Source organism: Salmo salar, chromosome 20 (genome assembly GCF_965601325.2).
Source record: "Salmo salar chromosome 20, fSalSal1, whole genome shotgun sequence".
NCBI classification, from domain to species: Eukaryota; Metazoa; Chordata; class Actinopteri; order Salmoniformes; family Salmonidae; genus Salmo; species Salmo salar.
In genome coordinates, this window is record NC_138310.1 from 67,346,510 (window position 1) to 67,370,085 (window position 23,576).

The 23,576-nt window shown below is 41.9% G+C and overlaps 2 protein-coding genes and 2 pseudogenes across 3 annotated transcripts in view; all 4 read right to left on the reverse strand.

Moving 5' to 3' along the window:
* vaspb (vasodilator stimulated phosphoprotein b) overlaps nucleotides 1–6,908 on the reverse strand; it is a 43,366-nt gene extending 36,458 nt beyond the window's left edge. Inside the window, exon 1 of one of the 2 annotated variants that reach the window (XM_045703848.2) lies at nucleotides 6,261–6,908. In XM_045703848.2, the coding sequence (XP_045559804.1) occupies nucleotides 6,261–6,265 (5 nt within the window). In that variant the 5' untranslated portion in view covers nucleotides 6,266–6,908. The remainder of the gene's footprint in view (nucleotides 1–6,260) is intronic. The other variant, XM_045703847.2, reaches the window with a different exon arrangement.
* Nucleotides 6,909–11,096: 4,188 nt separating this feature from the next.
* Nucleotides 11,097–12,440, reverse strand: LOC106581107 (small nuclear ribonucleoprotein Sm D2). Its single transcript, XM_014162851.3, has 3 exons — nucleotides 12,314–12,440; nucleotides 11,717–11,896; nucleotides 11,097–11,522 (listed from the first exon to the last, which is right to left on the reverse strand). Coding segments are annotated over exons 1-3 (357 nt in total). The 5' UTR covers nucleotides 12,316–12,440; the 3' UTR covers nucleotides 11,097–11,347.
* A 4,734-nt stretch (nucleotides 12,441–17,174) lies between these two features.
* On the reverse strand, nucleotides 17,175–21,418 carry LOC106581069 (forkhead box protein G1-like; annotated as a pseudogene).
* A 462-nt stretch (nucleotides 21,419–21,880) lies between these two features.
* Nucleotides 21,881–23,038, reverse strand: LOC106581081 (peptidoglycan recognition protein-like; annotated as a pseudogene).
* Nucleotides 23,039–23,576: the final 538 nt, after the last annotated feature.

The following is a 23,576-nucleotide window of genomic DNA, read 5'->3' on the forward strand; positions in this document are numbered from 1 at the left end:
GAGGGTGTAGAGGATTCTTTGGTCAGTGACCAAAGCCAAACTGTTGCTTCCTGTTTACCATGCCCTACCCACCATTCTGCACCCACCTAGACGTGTGAGTGACCGCTGAACAAGGGGGGATATTGTAATCTAGATGCTTAGTAATAGAAGAAAACCCACAACCACCAAGGAAACTGGATGTCTCGATTGCGCCAATATAGGCTTATTTTTGTACATTGTGCACTGCATCTAATTGCTTTAAAAATGGGAGAGCTTGTGATGAAGCATGTCACAGATTGCTCGGCCACAGTGTCATTCAGTGATAATGTATAAATGATGGCGCACAAAGTATTTTCAGTGAATACTACCACACACGCAACTACACAAGTCCAATTGATTTCCACACGAGTCCAATTTATTTTTGTACAAGGAACCCATCTGAAGCTACTTTGATGAACAAAGGAATTAAGGAAATAGTCTACTTATGGAGACATGAAAAAATAAAAATCATACCAACGATTGGTGATGACAAATACACAATGATTATGTGCCATAAAAGTCTTAGCTACAGGATTACAACATAATGACTGTTACATGACAGTGTCATCAAAGAGACAAAGTTAGACAAACAACTAAACATCCACCATAATAAGTTCTGACTTCTCAACTAGGGGTTAAAAGTTCACTGATGATGGTAGAGGGGGAGGGGAGGGTAGCAAGTGGAATACACTCCCTGTGAGACTACACAAGCCAGTCTGGCCTCCATAGCCCATTTCAATACAGACAGGCAGGCAGACAAAGAATGACGTGGGAGAAATAAAGGAGACTGACTCACCTACAGAGTGTGTGTTCCTGCTTTTAAGTAAACCAATAGTATAGGTGCTCAGCATGGAGAGAGTGAAAAGGGAACATTTTATCACCCCAAACGCACATAACGGCAGGTAGCCGCCCTGTGTGTTTGGGGTGATTTGATTTGGCTTTAAGAGCGTTGGGCCAGTAATTGACAGGTTGCTGGTTTGAATCTCAGAGCAGACTAGGTGAAACATCTGTTGATGGGCCCTTGAGCAAGGCATTTAACCCTGTAAGTCGCTCTATAGGGTTGCAAAGGGTCGGAAAACTTTCCAGGAAATTTTAGTGAAATTTTCCATGGGAAGTCAAGTCCTGGAATTTGGGGAATTTTGCTTTAATTCATAAAATAAAAATTAGCTTATAACAGTGAACCTTTTTTTGCAGGATACACAAGTAAATTCTAGGTCTTGTGGCATATTTTGGTTAAACTATCCCCAATTCAATGGAATTGCAACCCTCTGCATGCACAGTGAATTCTTCCATCACATGTACAACTGATTCTCAAGATCTTGCACACAAATGAGATGCTATTGAGCCCACACTACTATACTGTCTGAGCCAAGGACTACATGCTTTCTGGTAAGTTTTGATTACAATACTGAGTGGGATGAATACATTTTATATGACATATATGATTTTTTGTTAACTAGTAAATTGTAGCCTACAGCAAAATGGGTTTAAATCATTTCTAACTTGTTAACAATTCCTGCTAGTTAGTTTTTGCTACCATGTGGGTTTTAGCTAGCTTGAGCCTGGTAACTGAGTGTTAATTCACCCGTTTCCATTACATGTTTCATTTTTTATTTTTTTTATTTTTTTTATTTAATAATCTTTACAGGAAAATACCACGGGCACTATCTGATGTGTGGAAACATTTCGCTGCAGCTAATGTAGAAGGAAAAGCTGTGTACATTTGCAAGTATTGTGACAAATCATATGTGAAGAATGCAACAAAGATGCAGAATCATCTGGCCAAGTGCATAAAGTTCCCTCAGTGCTCACAACAAGCAACCTCTGACAAAAGTCCCTCTACTTCTAGTCGAGGTGAAAATGATGAAGCAGACACCTTATCGATAGCAACAGCTCATGGTCCTCCTGGAATCAGAAGTTTTTTGACTCAATGGAAGAACGTAGTCAGAGATATGCTGATGAATGTCTTGCTCGAGCTGTGTATGCAACTGGTTCACCTCTGATGCTCACAGGCAATGTGTATTGGAAGAGATTTCTGAATGTTCTTCGCCCAGCATACACCCCACAAACCAGACATGCTTTATCTACTCATTTGCTGGATGCAGAGTTCAACAGAGTTCAAGTGAAGGTCAAGAAAATCGTAGACAAAGCAGACTGTAATGCAATCTTCTCTGATGGGGGGGGGGGGGGTTGAATGTTCGTGGGCAAGGAATAATTAATTGCATCATCTCCACCCCTCAACCAGTATTCTACAAGAACACAGACACAAGGGACAACAGACACACCGGCCTCTACATTGCAGATGAGCTGAAGGCAGTCATCAATGACCTTGGACCACAGAAGGTATTTGCACTGGTGACAGAAAATACTGCAAACATGAAGGCTGCTTGGTCTAAAATGGAGGAGTCCTACCCTCACATCACACCCATTGACTGTGCTGCTCATACATTGAATCTGCTCCTCAAGGACATCATGACACTGAAAACAATGGATACACTCTACAAGAGAGCCAAGGAAATGGTTAGGTATGTGAAGGGTCATCAAGTTATAGCAGCAATCTACCTCACCAAGCAAAGTGAGAAGAATAAGAGCACCACATTGAAGCTGCCCAGCAACACCCGTTGGGTTGGTGTTGTCATCATGTTTGACAGTCTCCTGGAGGGGAAGGAGTCTCTCCAAGAAATGGCCATATCACAGTCTGCTGATATGGACAGCCCCGTCAAGAGGATCCTCCTGGATGATGTATTTTGGGAGAGAGTGGTAAGCAGCCCAAAACTCCTGAAACCTATAGCAGTAGCCTTTGCACGGATTGAGGGAGACAATGCCATCCTGTCTGATGTTCAGACTCTGCTTGCAGATGTAAGAGAATAAATCCATATTGCCCTGCCCACTTTACTGTTGCGCCAAGCAGAGGAAACTGCAGTTCTGAAAAACATCAAAAAGCATTTAGACTTTTGCCTGAAGCCCATACACACCGCAGTGTACATGTTGGGCCCCAAGTATGCTGGCAAGAGCATCCTGTCTGGTGCAGATATCAACAAGCCCTATGGTATCATCACTACCGTGTCTCGCCACCTTGACCAGGATGAGGGCAAGGTTCTTGGCAGTCTGGTGAATTACACTTCCAAGCAAGGGCTTTTTTCTTATGGAGATGCAATATGGCAGTCGTCCCAACAAATCTCATCAGCCACCTGGTGGTAGGGACTTTGTGGATCTGAGGCTCTTTCCCCTGTTGCCTCAGAGCACAACTGGTCCTTGTTTGGGAACACACACACTCACCAAAGCACGCAACAGGCTGACCAATACAATGGTTGAAAAATTGGTGGCCATCTGGGCAAATTTGCAGCTTTTTGAGCCTGACAACAAGCCATCCTCAACAAGTTTGAAAAGGGACAGTGAAGATGAGGCCTCAGAGTCTGATTTTCAAGAGGTGGACATTGAGGAGGTCCAGGGAGAAGACATGGAAGCCTGAGAGGAAGACAACCAAAGCTTTAGTTTCTAGACTGTCGTTTTACAGATGTTGAAAACGTTTTTGGGAGATGCGATGGATCATTCAATATTTCCTTTCTTTTGTTGTTCATTGAAATCATCCCATGTGAAGAGTCAACAGATTTAATTAAAGTTAAATTCGTAACAAAATTATTCATTTTTCTATTGGAAGGATTTAATTATTTGCAATTATGTCTAATTATGATAAGATAAAAGGTTTATGTTTCTGTCTCCATATGATATGGTAAATATATCCAATGCAAAAAAACATCTACATTTAAATGGTATTAATACCCATATATTCCCGTTAATTCCCACAGAAAGTTTCCACCTCTGAATATTCCCCAAAATGTAAAAAAATATATATACATTTTAACTGTGCTCAACATGGTAAGAGTGAAAGGAGAACATTTGTAACTGGTGAGAGCAGCCTTTATCACCCCAAACACAGTTCCTTGCTAGACACTATATATCCTGATGCCTAGTCACTTTACCCCTGCCTACATGTATATATCTGACTCAATTACCATGTACCCCTACACATTGATAGTGTATTGGTACTACTTGTGTTTTCTATTCTTATTATTTAACTCTGCATCGTTGGAAAAGAGCTTGTAAGTAACCGGGTTAGGCTCAATTCAAATTGAAGGCAGTCAATTCAGGAAGTGGCTTGAATTTAAAATTCAGAAAATATATACAAAAAACTTTTGAAATAAAACAGCTTCTGCTTTTAATTTGATTGACAAGTCATTGAAAACAAATTCCCTTTTTTCGATTATTGAATTATAATTTTAGTTCACTTCCTGAACTGACTCCCTTCAATTTGAATTGACCCCAACCATGGTAAGTAAGCATTTCACTGTAGGTAGACCTTACATCTGTTGTATTTGGCACATGTGACATAACCAAATAAAAAGTTTTGACACAGTGCATGGAACAACTTCTTAGATCGAATGTGACATGTTTCACACCCACCTTACACCTGAAGGGTGTCCCGTGTAGGCCTACTGTATGCTAGCCCAGCCCAGGGGAGTCAGTTAGTACCAGACACCGATGCATTTCCTGTGTGACAGTGTAGTCTGAGATAGAGAAACAGGGAGGAAACTGTCTCAGCTGATTATGGTTATAGGGAGGATGTATGCACAGCCAGGGTGGTCAGAGAATATGGTTATCTTTGTGTAATAAACTTCCTTGGATGTATTGACGGGGGTTTCTATTTAGTAGATGTGGGTCACCTCAGGATCTAGGCCTACCTGTATTGGGAGAAACCATGGGACATTTAACCAGCTGGCTACACTTGTCTCAACATTCACATATGGTAAACTATGCTGAGGACAATGAACTTGATTACGTGACAGACAACATTACATTCCTCACCCATTATGTAAGCAAGGTAAATGACATGACCTCTTTAGATGGGGCCAGAGCCCATTCATTCATTAGGCCTAGAAATCAGTGTTGGCTTTAACAAAGTAAACCAAAGTGACCAGCAACAGGTTAAAAACAATACAAGGCCTTACTTACTCAACTTGGTTTGGCAAAAGCAGTGAGAAATTCAAGATTGGTTAAAGATAAATAACTTGTTGCACAGGTTATGGAATCACAAAAAATATACATTGTGGATAGAGTCCCAGATAGATTATAGAATACAAATGTACATAGGCCCAGGTGATATGCGAGGGCCATTGTGTTTGAATCAGGAAAAAAATAACATTCCAGAAAAGGCCTAACTAGTCTTGGCTTCAAAGCGTGTAATTGCCAACTTCACAGGCTGCAACAGGATGTGGAATTCGTTGACTGGCTTGTTCCATGCTCGGCGCAATTTGGTTGTGTGTACAGGCCTGGTTGGCCAACTACGGGGGAATAGGGTCCTTGCATGGATACGTGGAACTATGGCAGGCCAGCTGACCAGACAACTCCATGTCTAGCAGTGGAACTATGGCAGGCCAGCTGACCAGACAACTCCATGTCTAGCAGTGGAACTATGGCAGGCCAGCTGACCAGACAACTCCATGTCTAGCAGTGGAACTATGGCAGGCCAGCTGACCAGACAACTCCATGTCTAGCAGTGGAACTATGGCAGGCCAGCTGACCAGACAACTCCATGTCTAGCAGTGGAACTATGGCAGGCCAGCTGACCAGACAACTCCATGTCTAGCATACACAACAGCGTGCTCTACCACAGGGCACCATTACAGTTCCATTTCCCACCAAAATGTCCCAAATAGGACAACAAATATTGATTCCATGATACATGCAAATCACCATGGGACACAAATTGTAATTCAAGTAAAGTACAAATCACCCGGTCTAATGCCCTCTAGGCTTAGGCCTATTGTACTGGAATTAAGCCACTTGACAATATGTTAAACTATCACAGAGCAGCAGGCTTCTACGGTATGACAAGGGGACAGAGCGCTCGAGCTGGCATTTCTCTGATTCTTCTCTCATTCATCCCCTTCCAAAATTCCAATGGGCTACAAAGTGATACATTGTATCAGGTGCTCTGCATTGAAACAAGTTGATTTAGTCTGGCGGTCACTTTGATGATGACATGTTTAGGCTATCTCGAGACAAAACTAGACTACCAAAACAGTTCGAGATCTTTCGAAGTTACAATATGATAAATCATATGACTCCAAACAAAAACTTGCACCAGCCATGCTCGATCATTACAAGCGCACAAAAATCGATATGTTGTATTGTAGTCACAAAACAAAATGAACAGACCGATCAGATTTGAATTGCTTTACCTCATTGTTAGGCGAGAGTGGAGATCCTCTCCGATGCAGTTTTTTCGGCCTCAGATCTAAGCCCGGGGTTCAAAAAGAAAAAAAGAAAAGAAAAACGACGATATCGGCAAGATACACATCTATATACACGTAAAGGGATAGCCTACGATCCACAAGCAGGATAAAGAGAAGCACACCTCGATGATTTCCTGGTTTCGGAGAGAGAGGAGTTGAAAGAGTGGATACAGTAGTGGAGCGCGCTTGCCAACTCCAATCAGGATCCGAGACTCATCTCTCCTTTCTAAACAGACTACCACAAACGAGCGAACACTGTCAGGACAAACTAAAGCCTCTTTCTCAATTTTGTCAAAGTGGGAACTCCTCTTGATCGGTAATGCTGGGAATCTTCTTCAGACCTTCCCGGTCTGTGTAATTTCATTGGTGTTTAAACTCAACCCGCCTCCAGTTTTCAACTCGAAGTAGGCTTTCTTTCCATGTTCACCGGCCCCTCTATGTAGTTCGATTTTTTTTATTGCAATACGGTATCCTTAGGACGTCCCCCCATTGAAGTGGACGTTTTAAATGGGTTAAGGTTTGGGTTTTGGCGAGGGATGTCCATGTCCCAAGGATCCCGGATAGCACTAACCTTGGGAAGAATCCACACCACTCTGCCTTTCCCTAGTGGTTGAAAGGCATAACTACAATTCGGGTGTTCAAGGCAGTTGGTGGAAAGTTGGGAACATACTGTACTTAGAATTTAAGCAACATAGGCCTGTTGCACTAAACAAGACTGCCCTATCTATAATCAACGTTGTGCACATAACATTAGTAATGGTGAGACAACAAGTAGTTTAAGAAACTAGCTGTAGACTCTATGTAGGCTAAAACAAATAATTATATTGCCACATACACCAGATAGGTGCAGTGAAATGTGTTGTTTTACAGGGTCAGCCATAGTAGTACAGTGCCCCTGGAGCAAATTAGGGTTAAGTGCCCTGCTCAAGGGCACATTGACTGATTTTTCACCCTCCTAGCTCGGGTGTTCAAACCAGCAACCTTTTGTTTACTGGCCAAACGTTCTAACCGCTAGGCTACCTGCCACCACTATAGACCTACTAACTTCATACATAATGAAGGAGGAAGATAATGGGAAAGACTATTTAAGCAGTAAGGGCCAAGGAGGTGCAGTATATGGCCAATATATACATGAAATATTGCACTGTATTCCTAAAACTTCTTGAGCGATACTGTAGCCTATTTTCTCCGTATGGGGGAGAGGGAATTGGATCAGAAAAGGGAGGAATGCATTATGTCTCGATGGCATGTGTAAACATCTGAAGCACTGATAGGCCTTAACACACACACACACACACACACACACACACACACACACACACACACACACACACACACACACACACACACACACACACACACACGACAGCTGACCATTCTACAATCTACTGAGCAACTGTCACACAATTTGAGCACCCTCCATTCAATCTGCTTTCTGCTGGCCACTACTGAAACTGCACCCAAAAATAGAGTACACATTTTCAAGCTCATGTTAATTATATAATCAGATTTTCCTCAGAAAAACATGTCATTTTGTGGAAGACTGGGGAGAAAATGAAAATGTATGTGTGTGTCAAAGACTCCTCTACTCCCAGAAAGTGGTTCACCCAGAAGTAGACTGTGCTGTAATGTTAGGATTCTCCCCTCCTGTCCTCTGTACCACTTCTCCACAGTGTGACGTCAGCTCTCTCCATAGTTGGCACAGTTTCACATGGGGCCTGATGGACTTGGACACCAGTGATTAGATAATATGAGAGTTAGATTAAGGTAGAGACCAAGGTTTATGTTAGAGCGGCTGGACAGTGAGAAATAAGAGGAAGACCCGGGTACATTAAGGGGGGGGGGGGTGTGGTGTGTGTGTGTGTGTGTGTGTGTGTGTGTGTGTGTGTGTGTGTGTGTGTGTGTGTGGGTGTGCGTGCCCTCATGTCAGTGAGTCTAGGACTGTAGCAAAAATGAGAAGAGATTGAAAATTAGTCTGGGGAAAAAATGGAATGTTGGTAGAGGCAGGGTCCTTGAGTACTAATCATCTTAATAGGGATTAATATGGGTCATGGATTATTTCACTGTGCATAATAGATAATAGAACCATATGCAAGAGTTATTTTGACCACAGATTATTTTTCAGGAAATTAAATGTTGGCAGTAACCACTGGAACTTTCAGAAACAGGTTTGACAGGGTAATGATCTTCTCACCTAACACAATGTCCAAAATATTGTTTGTTAATACATCCTAGATTCACAAGAACATTTTAATTATAATAACATGCCATTCAGTTAAAAGTAGTGTGTGTGGACAGGAGAGCGGGGGAGGGGTAGAGACACTATGTGTTTGAGATCTGTGCTGGTCACCAGGCAGAGGGAAGCTAAATACATTTTTGCCCAAATGAGTTGACCCGGACTAGGTCTATGACCTCTACTAGGGGAATTGGGGAGGATCACCTGAGGCACTGCACAGTGGAAGATATACAGCTGAAACTCTTCATTTTGTCTTCATGAGGACAATGCTTTATCAAACCTTAGAGGTTTATCCCTCTTTAACTTTTTGTTCGGTCTGTAGACTGGTTGTGTTTGACAGGCACATTGAGTGTTGCTCCGCGTTCTGCACTCATGTAGCCTGCAGTAGTTAAAAAGTTTAAGCACGCCCTCTATTGGGCGGCCAAACAACATACACTACTAATATACACCGCTAGATGGCGCTGTAGAAGATACTACAGGTTTTAATTGAGAGGAGAATGGTTTTATGGGTTGATAGTGATAATGAAGTGTAAACCTACTATTTTGTTCGAGAAAAAAAACATTCCAGTCAGGTTGTATACAGAAAATACATTCGTCTCCATGTAGTCTATAATTGCACCTTTATCTGATTGATAACAGGAAAAGAACAACACATAGCAGAGCAACATAGCTGGCCTGGCCATGTAGCAATACACATTGTATCTCCACATTTTCCTTTAGTCTGCAAGTAACATATGGGATGTCTATGTATTAATACTTCTAAATGTAGGCCTAATTAAATGAAGAATTTAAAAAAAATTATAATGTTGGCCTTGATGTGTGGGGTAGCAGCACTTTTTCTTTCACTGTGATGAGGTGACCTCAAGTGTGTGTCACAGGAGGTTGGTGGCACCTTAATTGGGAGGACTGGCTCATTGTAATGGCTGGAGCAGAATAAGTGGAATGTATCAAATATTCAATTCGCTCCGTTCCAGCCATTATTATGAGTCGTCCTCCCCTCAGCAGCCTCCACTGCTGTGTTATAGTTCATACTCTATCACTCTTTCTCCACCTGCCTCGCTGCACTGACACCCCGACCATGGATCTGCTTGGAAACAAACTGCGGCAGCTCGGGTTACCGGGCACGATTGATGGCGAGTGTGAGCCGCATGCCGGGCGAGGGTGTTGCATTGCGCGGAGTATCAACACATGCCCGAATGCTATCATAATCACACTTCCCCTCTTATGCGCCTTCTGCCCCAGCTGCCTACTGAATAAAACATCCCCCTTCCTGCTGAAGATCCACACCCCAAAATCTGGAGGGAACTGGACTCATGAAGTCTCACGTAAAGACACATGGCACCCTTTTCTAGAACGCAATAGGAATGAATGAATAGGTGTGCATGTTTGTAACTAAACAGAACACTCAAGAGACTGAATGTACTGTATTATTGGTGATAACATGAACTACTGCAGTAATATACTGTATTATTGGTGATAACATGAACTACTGCAGTAAGAGACCGAAAAAAGAGAAGGACAGCCCCAGGCTTTGAAGGGCCAGGTGGGCAAATAAAGAGCATGGGAAAACTCTCAAAAGCTGAAAGTGTATGATGCATAACAACCATGAATAGGATTGGAGTAGCTGTGGGAATAGAGAAGCACAATAGTTATAGTCAGCTATAAGAGGACTCGCCTCAATGGGAAATATGGAATAGGAATCAACACTTAAGACTGAGTGAGATTTAGGCTAAATTGCATACAGGGAACTGTGAGATCTTGCTTCTGACTGCTCTGCAAACATTAAAATGGCATTAACTTCACAACATTCAAGATGGGAAACTTAACTTGTTATTTTGGGGATAAGGAAGAGTTTGACAAAATGCCTCAACAATGTTCATGTATCATGTCCCTCCTCCACTGGGACTCTAAAGGTTAGATGATGCCAATCATGAAGACATAACGGGATTTATGCATAACTAAGTGTCCTATTCTTTATGCCCAGCAGGGAATACTCTGACCTTTGACCAAACCTAAAGAGCCATGCAGTCTGTTAATTCAGACGTATGATTTAAGAGCCCTGTAAAATGAAAATGATTGTGCTCTTGCACATATGCCACTTAATGGAAAATAACCTTGTCACTCAAGCCTACCACACTGGTTAAAGTGCCAACTGTTTGAGAAGAAATAGATGCTATTGAGACAATTAGCTAACAAAGTGGTCAGGAGAGGGTGAGCCACAGCGAGGGACAAGATAATACGGAGAACGCAGAGCGGGGTGTGAAGTGACAGTCATCACATCTGGTCTCATCTATAATGCATGGGTCTTTAAAACGGCAGTTTGTCACATATTGAGCGCTGCCGCCTGAAATCAACACTGACACCCTAGCTTCTGCCAGGGGAAACAGGCTAGAGGATGGAGAGAAGGAAGGAGAAAGAGGAGTCAAGAGTCAGAGTTCTGTTCATCCCAACATATCCCTAGCTTTCAAGCCTGAAATGATTTTGAGATAGAACATACAGTAGAGAATACATCTGGCTAAGAGTGTGTAGACATACAACACTTTGAATACCATACTTCTCGTATTTTATTATTAAAATGAAATACTAAAAGAGCGCCCTAAACAAAACAGAATGCCAAGAAGGATCCTAATCAGCAATCCAAAGAGTGAAGTTATCATTTTCTCACACTAAATTCTAAACACACAGCTCAGATTCCTCTCTGATCCAAAACAAAACATAATTTTCACATAATGACAGTCCACCCACTGCCTGCCATCATCTATTTGACAAAGACAGGTGAAGTGGGCAAATTAACAGTCTATTTTCCTGTGATGAGGGGGTTTCTCAGCACCACGATTACAGAGTCTCCTCTCAGGAACATCTTGGAGATGTAACGGTCCTTGTTTACTGGTTTGGACTTCTTCTTGCCCTTGCCACTCTTGGGAACTTCTGTCCACATCTCCTTCACATTCTCCAGGACCATGTTGCAGTGTCTGCATTGAGAAGGGAATACAAATGTATGCAGTTAACCAAAAAGTATTAAGAATTAAGCCTTTGGGAGGATATGGGTAACATTTGATGACAAAATGCAGACATTTTCTTGTGTCTCTCTTTGCTGGACATTTGTGATTAACCGTATAACTCCAATGGATGACTTCCCAACTCAGTGGCCTAACTACATAACTACCTGTCAAATGCCTTGACACGGCCAAGCAGCTTCTTGTTGTTTCGGCAGTTGACGAGGACCTGTGTGTTGTTTTTGACAGACTGGGTGAGCACAGACAGGGGCCCAGTATTGAACTCCTCCTCCTCCCGCTTCTGGAGCTCCTCAGGAGTCATCTCAGACTTGGGTTTATTTAACAGGCTCCTGGAAGGATTATTGAGGATGCTCATTGTTAACAGAGTTCAACTCCAGGCAATTCAAACATTGTTGATAGACTTCGTGATGATGATGATTATGGCGACTTGACACAACTAAAGTTAATTCAGACCAACAGTTAGCTGCTAACAAAGTTTGAAAACTGTTTCACATGAAGAGGCCAAAGACAAGATGTATTAGCTTGCTGGCTAATAAGTTCCCATTTTTATTATGATCAACATGGGTCATCTACAATATATGTTAGCTAGTTACAGCAGTTACTATCGCTAATAACGTTAGATCATCATGGCTGGCTAACGAACAGCTATCGTTAGCCAGCCAGCTAGACAAATTTAGCTACACATCTTTCCACAGTGATGAGGTCTCTGTTTTACTGTATCCAAACAAAGCACACATTGTACTTACATATTTTCTTCAACGAATGGCGATTTTATCAGGAAAACTATCTAGTAAATATGTTAGCTTTTTGCCGGCTTCTTCAATCGCTCCAACGCCACACTCGTGTGTTGTCTGTCCAACGGCTTCCGGGTCCCATTTTAAAATATTGCAATAACTTCCGGGTTGCCTTAACATTTATTTAGAATACATTATCTGGATACATTTTATTAATTATGCAATGATGTAAATGCTGTCTCAGTTGTAGAATGCAGTAGAGTAAATTAACTATAATTTAGAGCTTATTCATATTAATCTCAAGATGATTTTAGAAGAAAATTATTATTTGTGAGAGAAAGAACATGATACTTATAACACACAGGAGATTCCCTAAAAACCTGCAACAAAAGGTCACTTCCGGGCGTAGCTGTATTGAAATGTTATGTTTTTAGGTCCCGGACACACAGAGCTTTAGGCTACATATCAGCGATCACTGCAAATATTGGCAGACACAGACCCACAGGTAACTCTGTTGTAGACCTGAGAGGAGACAGGGAGACAGAGAGGAGAATACTGAGACAGTGGGAGATACTGAGACAGTGGGAGATTACTGGGAAGAAACAGGCAGGTGCCTCGGGGTGGGGGTGGGGGGGTGTGGGGGGTGGCGGCTCTACCTTTCACAGGGTGGCGGCTCTACCTTGCTAGGTGATCACACCCACAGTGTGCTGATTATGGAGGCCCAGGTCTGGGACTGATTTACAGTGCTTGACTATCATTACGAAACATACCAAACAGCTTAGACTTGCCCCTCTTCACTCACTCACTTCCTTAATGTCCCCCATAAGCCCCGGATGAATTATTCCAGAGGGGCTGGGATTATTGACTGTTTCTTGTAAAGTGGTCTTTTTAGACTGTTAGCTGTCCATACACCTATGTCAAGGTGTGTGTGTCTGTCTGTCAGTCTGTCTGTCTGTCGTGTGTGTGTGTGTGTGTGTGTGTGTGTGTGTGTGTGTGTGTGTGTGTGTGTGTGTGTGTGTGTGTGTGTGTGTGTGTGTGTGTGTGTGTGTGTGTGTGTGGTCTAGCTATAGGGTCTTGGTGAGCACAAGCTGCTCCTGAGTGCTCAGACACATCTTGAGACCTGCCTCAGTCCCTCTCCTCATGTTGATTTACTCTCTTCCCTGTGGTACTGAGTCTGCTGGCTGAGGGATTTAGAGGTGTGGGGTTATTATCAACGCCTGTCAGAGGATAGCTGTTATTTATTACTGAATTAACAGCAAACAGGACCGTATTACAGTTGCCCCAGGATACACAAAGCCCCATTCTGTACTAGCTTACCTGTTGATTCACTCTCTCCCTCTTTACCTCTAAACCACATTTACTCATGTGAGTAATGAAAATGTTATTATAATGTTTGTATCTAGACGCTAAGTTTGCCAAGAGTGTTGGTGTAAGGTTACATGATCCATCCTAAGAGCAGTATCCTGGTCTAACCGCAGCCGTCTAGGAAAGGTGGCTACAGTCCCCATGAAGCCTATTTTGTTTGATAGAGGCACACTTCGTGTTTAATTACTATATTGTAATTACTTTGCCACCATGGCCTATTTATTGCCTTAGAAAATAAAGGAAAGCCGCACACTCTAAGAGCTCAGATGCTAAAATTTAATAACCAACGTTTCGACAGCGAAGCTGTCTTCATCAGGGTATCGGTTGGTTATTACATTTTTGCATCTGAGCTCTTAGAGTGTGCGGCTTTCCTTTATTTTCTAGTGTTCTACTCCGCTAGCCAGCACCTCGCCTTTAAAGGTGTGCGTTTCTTTTTTTCTAGATTGTTCTATTTATTGCCTTACCTCTCTTATCCTACCTCATTTGCACATGCTGTATATAGATTTTTCTACTGTATTATTGATTGTATGTTTGTTTATTCCATGTGTAACTCTGTGTTGTTGTATATGTCGAACTGCTTTGCTTTATCTTGGCCAAGTTGCAAATGAGAACTTGTTCTCAACTAGCCTACCTGGTTAAATAGTTGAAAGAAATAGGTGAGAAAAAAATATATATATTTTTTTTTTCTCCAGAAATCTGTCCTTATCTTTGTCCTCACACGTCTATTTTTGTTAACTTATATCTCGGATGAGCCCCAAGAAAGGTGAGGGAAAATTAATCAGGTGGTGATGTCACGTGCAGGCAAAACAGTAGAAGTAGATCAATGAGATCAGCCAGACTATGATGTTTATCTATCTATCTCCCTCCCTATACATCTCAGTCAAGTCTGGTTCTGCCCTTTATCACACCTATGTAGTTTCAGTTTTGAACTTTTGATGATCTTAAAGGCCCGGTGCAGTCAAAAACATGAGTTTACAATGTTTGTATAAACCATATATAAAAAAGTATGTGGACACCCCTAAACATGTGTGGATTCGGTTATTTCAGCCACACCTGTTGCTGACAGGTGTATAAAATCAAGCACACAGCCATGCAATGTCCATAGACAAACTTGAACAGTAGACTGGCCTTACTGAAGAGCTCAGTGACTTTCAATGTGGCACCGTCATAGGATACCACCTTTCCAACAAGCCAGTTCATCAAATTTCTGCCCTGCTAGAGCGCCCTGGTCAACTGTAAGTGCTCTTATTGGGAAGTGGAAACATCTAGGTGCAAAAATGGCTCAGTCGCAAAGTGGTAAGCCACACAAGCTTACAAAATGGGACCGCCGAGTGCTGAAGCGCGTAACATCTGTCCTTGGTTCAAACACTCACTACCGAGTTGCAAACTGCCTCTGGAAGCAACGTCAGCACAAGAACTGTTCGTCGGGAGCTTCATGAAATGGGTTACCATTGCCAAGCAGCCGCACACAAGCATAAGATCACCATGCGCAATGCCAAGCGTCATCTGGAGTGGTGTAAAACTTGCTTCCATTGGACTCTGGAGCAGTGGAAACGCGTTCTCTGGAGTGATGAATCACTCTTCACCATCTGGCAGTCCGACGGATGAATCTTGGTTTGGCAGATGCCAGGAGAATGCTACCTGCCCCAATGCATAGTACCAACTGTAATATTTGGTGGAGGAGAAATAATTGTCTGGGGCTGTTTTTCATGGTTCAGGCTCCTTAGCTCCAGTGAAGTGCAATCTTAACGCTACATCATACAATGACATTCTAGACGATTCTGTGCTTCCAGGTTTGTGGCAACAGTTTGGGGAAGGCCCTTTCCTGTTTTACCATGTCAATGCCCCCGTGGACAAACCGAGGTCCATACAGAAATGGTCTGATGAGATTGGTGTGGAAGAATTTGACTGGCCTGCACAGTGCCCTGACCTCAACCCAAGAATGCTGACTGCGGCTGAATGGAAGCAAGTCCCCCCAGCAATGTTCCAACATCTAGTGGAAAGCCTTCCCAACAGAGTGGAGGCTGTTATAGCAACAAAGGTGGGACCAACTCTATATTAATGCCCATGATTTTGGAATGAGATGTTTGACGAGCAGGTGTCCACATACTTTTGTTATTGTAGTGTTTAGTTCCACAATATGAGGATGGACTAATGCTTTGAAATTTATGAACATGAAGATCATCCTGGCAAAACAGGCTGAAATATCAGGCAGTCTTTTCAAACAGCTCTTACACTGAAACGGCATTGAGTTTTGGTCTGCCTGGTGACATCACCATGCAGTAAATGAGTTAATAGACCAATAAGAAAGAGAGTTCCAATCCTCTCTGACAAAAACAGCTAGTTTTCAGTTTTCCCCTCTCCACTCCCAGACAGTCCTAGCAAAATGATTGCTTTCTGTTTCTTTTTGACCATTTTAATAAAATATATATATAAAGTAAGGTACTTAATTGTTACCCAGAAATGCTTGATATTTAGATAAAAATGGCTGCATTAGAACTTTAATACTTACAGATACAGCAGCATGGCTATTTGTGGTGGTAACAGTGGGTTTCTTCAGCAGGTGCTATTGAAGTTTCTGTCTAAATATGACCATGAGTCTGACACAGAAAAGTGTTGAATGAGCTGGGGGAATGTGTGTATGTTTATGTGCTGGATTCCTTAAGTACTCATTGATACTCACTTCCTGTACCTCAAGTATCACAGAACCGACTCTTATGTTTTGAATGTATATGTCATACAACTCATCACTTTTATATCACTATTTTTGTTTTTATTGCACACACATTATAAAATGGATCACATTATTACACATATAGCCTACAGTATATGTATGACATGCATAGACTTCCCTGTACACAAACATTTGCAGGCTTTAAAGGGAAAAATATAGCATAAATAACTAGTGTAGATATAGTACAAATAATGCAGGACATAGTCACCACCTCTGGGATGAAGCATTTCTCAAAGCAAGTGGCAAGAAAAAGTATGCAAACTCTTTGGAATTATCTGGATTTCTACATAAATTGGCCATAAAATTAGATCTGATCTTCATCTAAATCACAACAACAGACAAACACAGTCTGCTTAAACTAATAACACACAAATGATTGTATTTTTATTGTCTATATTGAATACATAATTTAAACATTCACAGTATAGGTTGGAAAAAGTATGTGAACCCCTAGGCTAATGACTTCTCCAAAACCTAATTGGAGTCAGGAGTCAGCTAATGTGGAGTCCAGTAAATGAGACGAGATTGGAGATGTTGGTTAGAGCTGCCCTGCACTTTAAAAACCACTCAAAAATGTTGAGTTTGCTATTCACAAGAAACATTGCCTGATGTGAACCATGCCTCGAACAAAAGAGATCTCAGAAGACCCAAGATTAAGAAATGTTGACTTGCATAAAGCTGGAAAGGGTTACAAAAGTATTTCTAAAAGCCTTGATGTTCATCAGTCCATGGTAAGACAAATTGTCTATAAATGGAGAAAGTTCAGCACTGTTGCTAGTCTCCCTAGAAGTGCAAGAGCACAGAGCACTCAATGAGGTTAAGAAGAATCCTGGAGTGTCAGCTAAAGACTAACAGAAATCTCTGGAACATGCTAACATCTCTGTTGACGAGTCTACGATATGTAAAACCATAAACAAGAAAGGTGTTCATGGGAGGACACCACAGAAGAAGCCACTGCTGTCCAAAAAACACATTTCTGCACATCTGAAGTTCGCAAAAGAGCATCTGGATTTTCCACAGTGCTACTGGCAAAATATTATGTGGACGAAACTAAAATTGAGTTGGATGAAACTAAAATGATGAAACTAAAATTGAGTTGTTTGGAAGGAACACACAACACTATGTGTGGAGAAAAAAGGCACAGCACACCAACATCAAAACCTCATCCCAACTGTAAAGTATGGTGGAGGGAGTATCATGGTTTGGAGCTGCTTTTCTGCCTGAGGGCCTGGACAGCTTGCTATCATAGACGGAAAAATGAATTCCCATGTTTATCAAGATATCTTACAGGAGAATGTAAGGCTATCTGTCCGCCAATTGAAGCTCAAAAGAAGTTGGATGATGCAACAGGGCCATGACCCAAAACACAGGAGTAAATCAACAAGAATGGCTTCAACAGAAGAAAATATGTCTTCTGGAGTGGCCCAGTCAGAGTCCTGACCTCAACCGGACAGAGATGCTGTGGCATGACCTCGAGAGCAGTTCACACCAGACATCCCAAGAATATTTCTGAGCTGAAACAGTTTTGTAAAGAGGAATGGTCCAAAATTCCTCCTGACCATTGTGCAGGTCTGATCCGCAACTACAGAAAATGTTTGGTTGAGTTTATTGCTGACAAAGGAGGGTCAACCAGTTATTAAATCCAAGGGTTCACACACTTGTTCCACCCTGCACTGTGAATGTTTACACGGTGTGTTCAATAAAGACATAAAAACGTATAATTGTTTGTGTGTTATTAGTTTAAGCACACTGGGTTTGTCTATTGATGTGACTTAGATGAAGATCAGATTAAATTTCATGATCAATTTATGCAAGTCCAGGTAATTCCAAAGGGTTTTTCTTTCCACTTTATTTAGCTTAGTTGTATTCTAAAATGTAGGAAATGCACAACACAGCATTGTGTTCATATTGAGACACAAATGGAGACAATCCCTATAGTTTTGATTTTGACGAAATAGGCTAGTGCAGATGGAGAGAAAATTCTTAGCCAATGTTTTACTTTTAATCCTGGAGTATCAAAATAATTATTGACTTTTGTTTCTAATTTATACATTATTTTAGTTGCATCAGAGTAAATACTTTATTCCAATACCTTTTCAGACGTGACCAAAGATTTCGTTTTTAAATTAATTACGCACATCCTTCCTCAAGCCATACGATTGATAGAGGACATTTAAGAAGACGATTGTTATTTTAAGTTTGTTTTAAGTTAACAGTGAATTGTCGAAGCACATACATTTCTCAATTTATATTAATGGGAATAAGACTATCATTGGACAATCTCGCCAGTTTTCTACAGATATCTGGAGAGCACTCATGGGACACTGTTGGACAAGTTATTTTCATTATTTTATAGATATTTTAAATTATGCTCCATATAGCCAACATCCCTAAGACTTAGGCCTAAAAATCGCTAAACGGAGTTATAACACCAAGAACGAAAAAACGAATACAAATGTCAGAGATTGATGAGCCTAAACGTGCGTAAAAGTAGCCTAAACGGTGATGCAAAATCTCGCAATAACAATCTCGACCTTGTTAATTAGCTTAACAGATGCCAAATAGTTGTATTTTTTACGACATCATTCACCATTATGAAACTATCTTACGGCATCTCTCATCTTGTGATGTATAGTTAGTATTATATTTGGTATTTTAATAGGCTACTAACGAAATGCTATCAAAGGAAAATACACTTTTTTAAATGATCTGAGTGCACCACAAATATTGCCCATTATTCGTGAAATAATACATTATTATTCTAGGTTATTGCACTGAAAAAAAATGAAATTGTAAGTGGTGTTTTTAGTGTTACGTTTAGATGGAAATTGCACATTCACGCGTGATTGGCGATTATTTAAAAACGGATGATTAAATAAATGTTTTCTTTCCAAAGACAGATAGGACTATTTGGATAATAGCAAACTCACATTAATTATTTAAATCAATTTCGCAGTATTGGTTGACATTAGAAAGATACAATCCTTAAAGAGAAACATACGTTTTTAATTTAAATTTGAGAATTAAATATGGTCATTTCCCTGCATCCCAAGAAAGATTGGTGTTGAGGGTGCTCGTGGGGCTGCTTGGAGGAAAATAATTAGGGAACCCAATGCATAAACTCCCCAAGCAATGCGATGGTCCATTCTTTCCGGAGTAAATGTGTCCGTCTGGAGATTCTAGACCATTTCAACTGGGGGGGCCAAGCTGGGGCCAGTTGTACTGTTAGAGGGGCCAGTTACATTAGACGTTATTGTTGTCATATCGTTTTCTTCACTGCATTGCAGGCATTAGCAGGCAAAAGACCATGTTCATAATCAAATCATCATCGTTGACACTGTCTAATAACGGATGTAAAAAAAAGAATGATAGCAAAAATTTGTTATGTAAAAATGATTTCATACTCCACATTTAGGGGGGCCACAAGGGGGTCCAAAATTGTTGTCACAGGGGTACTGCCCCCCCCCCCCAGTGCCTCCTGGTACCATGCATTGAACGTCGCCGGGTGGGGTACCTGGTGAGTAAAAATAACTCGCTTGTCCTGAGAGCAAGTTAAAGGAACAAGGGTTAGGGAGAGACAAAGTGCATGGCAACGATGAAGAGGCGAATGTTGTGGCTGCGATCATTTGGTGATGGCGACAGTACTGCGCGCCTCCACCCATGCCAACATAAGACGACTCTTGGTTTGTTTGGAAGAGTCGGTCTGCACTAGCATTTATGGCACTCACGTGGTGTGACCGTTGAGAAAGGATCGAGGTGGCATAGTTGGACTGATGGGGCCCTGTGCCCGGGAGTGAGTGCGCAGGATGTTGAAGGTTTAGAAACGATGGCACCGGCCAATAAAAGGACCCAGTGATCGCCAGCCCGGCGGCAGTGGTGGTCAAACGGGAATCCCGTTTAATTGCCAGCTTTGCCCGCGTGCCCGCCGTGGAACGGCACCGGAGTTTACCAGTTGTGCCAGCTATGAACATGTTCTCGCTTGAAGGGTCAAGCATCCAGTAGTTGCCTTTGCCTGGGTCATCATAATGGCGAGGTATTTTGACAAAGCACTTGTTCAAACTCAGGTTATGTCGGATGGAATTCTGCCATCCTTGTCTGTTTTCTCGATAGTAAGGGAAATTGCCTATGATGAACTCATAAATGCCGTTGAGGGTAAGACTTCGCTCCGGGCTCTGGCGAATAGCCATCATTATCAGAGCGTTATAGCTGAACGGAGGTTTCTCCGGTTTGGCTTTTCCCTCTACTCCTCCACATGTCTTCACCTCGCCAACTCTCTCGGTATCTTCTCTTTTGCCATTTCTGGAGACTCGTTTGTCCTCTTGGACTGCGTATTCGTTATTATCACAGTTTTTGTCTCTATGTAAATCATATTTTCCATCTTCAGCCCAAACTTCTTTAGGCCTAGCGGATAGCCCCGAAGAAATGTGTTTTCTGGAAAGGGGCTTGGAGCATCGGGAAAGGATCCCATCCAGTGCGGCGCCGTCGTCACTCATCACTCCCTCTCGTCGAAACAGCAGGCTGCTGATGCTGAATGAAGACTTGGGGCTTTCAAACAGCAGGGCTTTCAAACAGGGGCTTTCAAATCCTCCATATTCAACATCACCCAGTTCCCACGGTGTCTGGCAGTCTGAAGAGAAGGAATGTCTAAATCCACGAAATAAGACGCACAACGTATTAGGGTGCGAAAGACAAAATGCGCCCCTCGTTCGCTGCCAACTTCACTGACTGACTGATCGATGAACTCACAGGTTCAATTATAACACTTCCGAGGAGCGTGACACTCAAACCACTCACCTGCGTCTCGCCCTCTAGTACTGCCTCTCTCCACTCCTTTCCACCTGTTTACACAATAACCTGGCAAACAGCCAATCAAAGACGAATTAGGTGAAGGTGTGTAAGTAATTCAGGAGGAGGTAAACTCTTAAGGTAAGTAAACAAACGGAGAATTTAAAAGAGACATAGGTCCGGGCAGCTTGTGACGCCTAGACGTCTGACTGCAGGGCAGCTTCCTGCACAACAGTTGACAGGTAAGATTTGTTGTAACATCAAGGCGCACAGCATGAAGCTCATTTATGTTTCACATTTTCCTCTCTTTTCTCCCCCTTAATCCTACACCATGCAATACAAGTGTACACTTGTTTGGAATGTTGTGCCTTTAAACATTGCTTACAATGTTGAAACATTTACAGGTAGGCCTACAAGCTTTTCTCCCTTTGGCAAATTGTTTTTTTTTTTTTTTTTTGTGTGATTTGAGAAGCCATTTCAATTCATTCCAAAAACTCATCCAGCACAACACAGCAAGTCAGGACAATATAATATTTTGGCCACCCACAACTGAAATCTCATCCAGTTTTCTGTCAATAGTTTGTATTTGTTCAGCAGCATATTCTTTGTATTTACTCTCTTAATGTGAGTTACTCGTACACCTTTCTCAGTTCTTATTTCCTAGAAAACTTTATAGCAGCACACTCATAGAAAAAGGAATATAATGGTATGTGGACAATTTTATGTGAATACCAAAATAAATAATAACGTTTAGTCTAACATTTATACTAAACAGATGACCTCTACAATTACACTGTGAATGGGTGGCAATTTACAACAGATCATTTCTGAAGCTGCTTGCACATCAATTGACAAATCAATTGCCAGGACCGAGTTTGGGAAACCCTGCTAGTATAGGCCATGGCTACGATGTTCTGGGTAATCTCTTCCACCAGCCAACTCTCTCTGTCTTTCGAACCAGCAGCAATTGAGTCTGTGGATGAGGTTATGTTCAGGGAAATTTGAGATGTTTTAGTGCAGCATATAGTCTCTCCCCAGGACATTCGGTGTCCCTCAAGTCTCTGTGCCCAAGTAGGATAAATTCAGGGTGCAAATGTCCCTGGGAAACCCCACACTGCAGGAGCTGTTTAACAGATTACAGGGCTGCTGGACTGGGGCTCTCATCTGAAACAGAGAAGCATAACCCATTGGTACCAATGCCTTACACACTGTAAGGACCGGGAGATGGAAAGTCCAATATTGTGTTTTTTACTGTTGAAGTTGCCCATGAAGGCAATGGCCAAAGAGTTGTGGTTGTTGCCCTTGGTATGTGCGCCCACAACACCCCAGCCACAGCCCTCATACACTGTGCATTCTCCCCCAATAAGAAAGCTGCAAATGCCAGAAAACAGTCATTATGCATATAGTATTATCCTAACACAATGAATGATGGAAAATACCTGGAAAGGAGAGGTCACTCACTTGTATCCAATGTCATCAAAGTTCCTATCCTGCATATGCATTCTCTGTATGTGGATGAGCTGGTCCATACATTCTTGGATGCCCCCGCAGTGCAACAGTGCCGTGTGGTGTATGACAACTCTTTGAGCAGGATACTTGGGGGTCTCCCGGCATCGAGGGGCTGCTGCTCCCCACTGTCCCCGAGTAACCACCTCTACTGAAATGCATGCATATGGGTAACCAACCACAGTAAATCTGTGATGTACCATATCCAAACTGTAGACCTAACAATTCACGTTAGTTTACCCATTCATAACAAAGTATCATACCTAGATCTCAAAGCATCATCAGAAATCATTACCTTTCGACAGAACTCATATAGGTACTTCCTTACCAGTGACTCTTACGTCCATGTATTATACTATCCAGAATTGCTTTTGATTTCGTCGCTAGAGGTCATTGAAAAGAGGCAGTTTCCTTGACGTTCCTCAGAATAAGTGACTTGTTAACAACATATTGTTAAAGGGTATGTGGACTGTGTTTCTCCAGCGGGTTATTACATGTTCTGCGTACTTTCCTTTCATGTGCATGCCAATCGTATTACTCATGCTTTTCTCAATGACACTATTACACTCAGTGGGTCTAAAACGCATTGAAAATTACACATTGGGAAATACACTGCAGTGGCCAAACAGATATGCCAAGATACAAAAAGGGAAGTCGAAGCTACACCACTAAAGAGGAACATTTCATATGCCCAACTATAAAAGAGAATACTTTTTTTGCCTTCTATATTTCAGCTCTTTTTTTGTTGGATGCAAGTATTGCAACAGAGATCGGGTCACACGATAATGTAACAATGGAAATTCAGGAAACATTTCAAATACACAACAGTGGCATGCAAAGTCTTAGAGAAGTCTTTCAATCAAGTTTTTGAAAGAAAACAGAAGC